We start from the raw sequence: 5797 nt of genomic DNA on the forward strand, positions 1-5797 counted from the left end.
GAAAATAAAATAGAATAAAAGTGGGAATAAAGCAGGAAAGAAAATAAAATAAAATAAAATAAAATAAAATAAAATAAAATAAAAGTGGGAATAAATCAGGAAATAAAAAAAATAAAATAAAAGTGGGAGTAAATCATGAAATAAAATAAAATAAGGAATAAATCAGGAAATTAAAATAAAATAAAATAAAATAAAATAAAATAAAATAAAATAAAAGTGGGAATAAATCAGGAAGGAAAACAAAGATGGGAATAAACTGGGGAATAAAATAAAGATGGGAATCAAAACAAGAAATAAAATAAAAATGGGGAAAAATCAGGAAATAAAATAAAGATGGGAATAACCAGGAAAGAAAATAAGGATAGGAATAAAGCAGGAAAGAAAATAAGGATGGGAATAAAGCAGGGAATGAAATAAAAATGGGAATAAATCAGGAAATTAAATAAAGACGGGAATAACCAGGAAAGAAAATAAGGACAGGAATAAAGCAGGAAAGAACATAAGAGTGGGAATAACCAGGAAATAAAATAAAGATGGGAATAAAGCAGGAAATTAAATAAAGATGGGGAAAAAAAATCAGGAAATAAAATAAAAATGGGAATAACCAGGAAAGAAAATAAAAATGGGAATAAATCAGGAAATAAAATAAAGACGGGAATAAAGCAGGAAATGAAATAAGGATGGAAATAACCAGGAAATAAAATTAAAATGGGAAAGAAATCAGGAAATAAAATAAAGATGGGAATAAGCAGGAAATGAAATAAGGATGGGAACAAAGCAGGAAATGAAAGAAGAGCTGGAAGAGAACAAATGCAGGGAATTTCCACTGTACAGAGGGGTTGGAAGAGAGGGGAACTGGAGTTTGGGGTGAGTTCAGTGCTTCACCCCAACCTGCAGTGTGCATTTTTAAACCCAGGGGGTCAGGCACAGCAGCCAGGGTGGCTCTGACGGGACAGAGTCACCCCAGAAGCAGAAAAAAACCCCCCAAAAATCCAATTTTACACTCGTGGTCATAAATGTCATGGAACGAACCCAATGGCCCCAAAGCTGGAAAGGAGAATGTCGAGTTTGGAACAATTTCAGAAGCTCTGATTTCCAAATGGTTTCTCTCATTTTTCTATCTCGGGCAGCTCGTGCAGAGTTGTGGCTGCAAATTCAGCACTTGATGATTCCCTTCCTGCTTTTAATGCCTGCAGGATGTGCAGGAAATTGAAACACCTCGTGATGATCCCAAAAATTCCACCTGGGAGAATACCGAGAGCAACGAAAACTCCAAAGTCTGGGGGAAAAAGCGGGATTTAGGAATGAAATTTCCTTTTATCGGGATGCTGGTGTGGGGTAACAGGTGCCAGGCTGTGGGTACTGGGCAGGGGAAGTGCCATTCCCATTCCTACAGGGAAATCCTAAAGGAATAAAAGGTTGGGAATGAGCTGCCAGCTTCCATTTTTAACCCAGAAGTGGGAAAAACAGAAACCCTTTGGAAAAGTTCTGTTTCAGTTCAGAGAAAATTGGTTTTAATTTATCTCCCAGTGAAGGAGGAGCCCAGATATTCCTGAAGGAGCATCTCCCAGGGAAGAGCCGGAACAAAACCACTGGGAGGACGGGAGGGAGCTCCAGCAGAGCTTTGGGAATCACAGGCTGGGAAAAAAAAAAACCATTGGAAAATGAATTTTTGATCGAAACTTGCTCCTTCTCCCACCAGCAGAGCGGGAAAAATAAACACCAAACCAAGGTGGATTCCAGAGGGGGCCTCAGCTCCTCACATCCCACTGGAAATTCCTCAAAATCTGGCCTGGGATCAGCAGCTCTGCCCCCATCCTGTCAGCCAGCAGGGAGCTCGGAGCTTCCCGGGAAAAGCTGGGCAGGAACGGGAGCAGCCCCAGCTCAGCGAGATGGGAACTCCCCGGTGGAAAAGGGGAGTTTGCAGGATACAGTCAGGAATAAAAAATACACACTTTGGGATGTTCTTCCATCCGGGAATGATGAGAGGTTTGAGGAGATAAAGGTGGAGAGGCTCTGGAGCGGCAGGGAAGGGGCCCAGGTCGCTTTGGGACAGGGATTTGTCCCCACAAATCCCACAGGAGCTCAGTCCAAGCCTTCTCCTTGCCAAGGGCCACTGATCCATGGAGAGGCAGCCGGAGGGCCGGAGGCTGCTCCCTCTTGCAGAGTCATTCCTGCCCCAAGTCACTCCCTGAATCCATGGGATCAGTCTGTGCTGGGCCAGTCCTCCCGGACCGAGCGCTCCAGCGTTGCCACACTGGGGTGCCAAGAGAGGAAAGAGGACAGGGAATAGAGGAGAGGAGTCTTCATAGCAACTCTGAGATTGCACCACCTGCTAAAGAGACCAGAGACAGGAAAAATGAGTGAGCAGCCCCATCCAGAGGCTCCCAGAAACCAGAGAGCCCCAAATGGGGCAGGAAAAAAAATCCAGGGAAAAGCAAGATTTTGTGGCTAAAGAATGGAATTTCAGCACCAAGAGACTGCTCATAGACAGCTCTGGGATTTATTTGGGATTCTGGGAACACGGCACGGCTCAGAAATTCTTTATTCCCAAACTTACCCGGTGCCAAATGATTCTTAATTCCCAAAATCTCAGAGCAAAAAAAAAAAAAAAAGGAAATCAAGTTTCACCTAAATTTGGGTGAAAGCAGAGCAGAGGATTTTATTGGAGACTATAAAATGATGGAACTGCTCGGGTTGTTTAGGCTCAAAGCTGAGTTTAACACCAAAATCTGAGCTTAACGTTTGCTGCCAGCTCACAGCACTGCTGCCAGGCCCAGCCATGCAGCTCCTGCACGGACATCCCCAAGGTTTTCCAGGGAAAATCCCTCCCTGTGCAGCTGTTTCAGCCCCAAAACTTGTGGCAGAATTCCCACTCCGTGCAACAGGGATGGGAAAGGGAGCCTGGATCCAGGCACGGGAATTTGGAATGTGCTGGAAGCCCAAGGAAAAGCTGGCGGCCCAAAATGGGAATTTTAGGTACAAGGGGTGAAGAGAGCAAAGGACAGAGGGAATTCCATGGATTTCTGTGGGATTGGGAAGAGCCAAGGGATGGGTTCTTTCCCTGCACATGGTGGCTCCTACAGAGATTCCAGCACTGGGATCCACTGGGAATCTGCTGGATCCTCTCAGGTCAGGGCTGCAGGAGGTCAGGAATCCATCCCAATATGGATTCTCACGGAATGCCACGGTTTGGGTGGGAAGGGACCTTAAAGCTCATCCCATTCCATGGGCAGGGACACTTCCCACGATCCCAGGGTGCTCCAAGCTCAACCCTCGGACACTTCCAGGGATCCAGGGGCAGCCACAGCTCCTCTGGGAACTCCTCACCATCGCAGGCAGGGATTTTTCCCTATTTCCCTTCATCCCAAACCTGCATGGAAAACACCTCAAAGCCAGCACAGGCAGCAAAGACTCAAAGCAGATTTTAGGGAGCTCTGCCACCTCCAGCTGATGGGAAAATTGAGTGGAATTTGGGTTTTTGAGGAAAACAAATTCCCAGCTTGCTGTGCTGGCTCAGGAATCCTATCCCAGCCCTAATAATCCCGATGTTTCCTGTTGCTGGGTTGGAACAGGACCAACAGCAAATCCACCCCAAAATCCTCCCAAACAGGGCTGGGCAAGGAGGGGCAAAACCAGAAAATCCAGGAAAGGAGCTTGGCTGCTCTGCTGCTGCTTTTGGAACATTCCAGAGGGATTGGGAATGGGACTTTCCAGCGAGGAAGTGACGCCAAGCTCCACAGAAAACAAGGAATTAGGGACAGCAGCTGATGACAAAGTTACAGTCAGCACCCCCTGACAGGGCTGAGCGAGACTTAATGTTAATTAAATGTTAATTAAATGTTAATTAAATGTTAATTAAATATTAAAGCACTTCTCTAAAAGCACACCCAGCTCATCCAGCCCCTCAAACACGGAAAATCCGAGCATCCAGCATTGTTTGGAAGCCAAGGATTGAAATTCTCCTTGGAAATGGACACGTTCAGGTTCCCAGCCGTGATCCTGCCTCATTTCTGTTGTTAATTACATTGTTGTGTTAATTAGCAGTGATAAAAGCCACAATTAACAGGGCTGCTGATGCAATGAATGATCTCCAAACCAGCCCTGTCCATCCAGGTGATCCCTGCCATCCTTGAAAACACCCAAAAGTCTTGGAAAATCGCCCCCAAAAAATCCCCCACGAGGCAAATCCCACCCCAGCACCTCCCAAATCCCACCCAAGGATGCTCCTTGGCTCTTCCATTCCTGGATTTTTCCAGGTGGAAAAGTGCCCAGAGAACATCCCCGAGGTTTTTCCAGAAAAGAATCCCAAATCCCTGCAAAATAGCAACGATCAGGACAAGCGACACCGAGGAGCTGAGCAGGAGGGACGAGGAGCAGGGTGGGCAGCAGTGAGGGGAGGGAAAGAGGGAATAAATCACTCCTGGAAAGCCTAAAATCCACGGCAGCAGCTGCTGAGCTCAAGGAAATGCAAAATTGGATCCATCAAATCCATCTTTGGGATCTTTGGATCTTTTGGTTGCGTCCCAACCCCGAGTTCTGGATTAGAATCTTAAATAAAAACCAACAAAAAAATCAGCACTGCAGCCAAACTGTGCTCTCTGTGCTGGGCTGGGAGGAGCTTTTCCCCAAAAAAAGAAGGAAATTGGACAATGGGAAATGTTTGAGGCTCAGGCTGGGAGCCAACGGAGGTGACTGCAACTGTCCTGCTCTGGCACACAGCAAAATCCAGCAAAAAAAGGGGGAAAACCCCAATTTCTCCTGGTTTGCAGCAGTTGTGAAGGAGGAAAATCCCAGATTTATCCTGGTTTGTGGCCACTGGAATTTCAAGGAGGCTGCAGCACAGCTGGGAATGGGAAATCCAGCTGCTGGCTTTTATCCCAGCGTTTGTTTCCCAACAAATCACGATTGCTGCTCCTTTTCTCCTGCCTTCTGTGTCCCTCTGCCTGCTAAGGATGGCCCAAAATAACTGCAGAATCCTCCGATATTCCCATTTCCCCCCCCAAAAATCAACCCCAATCCAGCTATTTTAGGATTTCTGCAGGAGCTGAGGGAAGCAATTGACAGAATTCCACGGGTTTTGTTTAGGAACGGCTCTCAGCACCCACAAAACCCCTCCCCGTGAAGGGATTTCACTCCGATTTCCAACGTTTAAAAACGCTGCCATTTTCCTCAAAAACCCCATTTTGCCTCTCCTTGCCAGCAGCTGAGCAGGGAGGGAGAATTTTTAGGAAGCTACAGAGGCCTCTAAGGAGTCAGGTGAGCACGAAGCAAAGGCCACCAAGCAGGGACAGTGACAGTGGTTCCTTACCTGGCAAGGGCTGGCCCAGCTCCGCCTGCACTTTGCCCTTGGCTGCTCCTTCCAGAGGTAAAGAACCTCTGTCCCCTTTGTAGAGTTTCGGCTTAAATGGAGAATCTTTGTCTTTACCTTTTGATCCTTTAGGCCTGCCTGCTTGCTTCTTCTTGGATTTACCATCTCCCTTCACCCCCAGCAGCGGATGGACTTCTGTGAGCAGGGGGAAAAACGGGAATTCAAAGGTGAGTTTATCCCTAAAACGGGTGGGCGGTGAAATTCTGGGTGGGTTATTCCCTAAAATGTGGGAATAGTGATGAAATTCTGGGTGAGTTATCCGCAAAATGTGGGAATAGTGATGGAATTCTGGGTGAGTTAGCAGGGGGAAATGGGAATTCTGGGTGAGTTATTCCCTAAAATGTGGGAATGATGAAATTCTGGGTGAGTTAGCAGGGAAAAAATGGGAATTCTGGGTGAGTTATCCACAAAATGTGGGAATAGTGA

At 46.4% G+C, this 5797-nt stretch overlaps 1 protein-coding gene across 6 annotated transcripts in view; it reads right to left on the reverse strand.

Moving 5' to 3' along the window:
• Positions 1-1491: 1491 nt before the first annotated feature.
• Positions 1492-5797, reverse strand: part of RBBP5 (RB binding protein 5, histone lysine methyltransferase complex subunit) — a 13989-nt gene continuing 9683 nt past the window's right edge. For 2 of the 6 annotated variants that reach the window (XM_042013446.1, XM_042013447.1), the window contains exon 13: positions 1492-5506. In XM_042013446.1, the coding sequence (XP_041869380.1) occupies positions 5256-5506 (251 nt within the window). In that variant the 3' untranslated portion in view covers positions 1492-5255. The remainder of the gene's footprint in view (positions 5507-5797) is intronic. The other 4 variants (XM_042013450.1, XM_042013452.1, XM_042013451.1 and 1 more) reach the window with 4 other exon arrangements.

Source organism: Corvus kubaryi, unplaced genomic scaffold (assembly GCF_017639235.1).
Source record: "Corvus kubaryi isolate FWS band 111438036 unplaced genomic scaffold, C.kubaryi_AGA036_p1.0 split1-37355, whole genome shotgun sequence".
Lineage (NCBI taxonomy): Eukaryota > Metazoa > Chordata > Aves > Passeriformes > Corvidae > Corvus > Corvus kubaryi.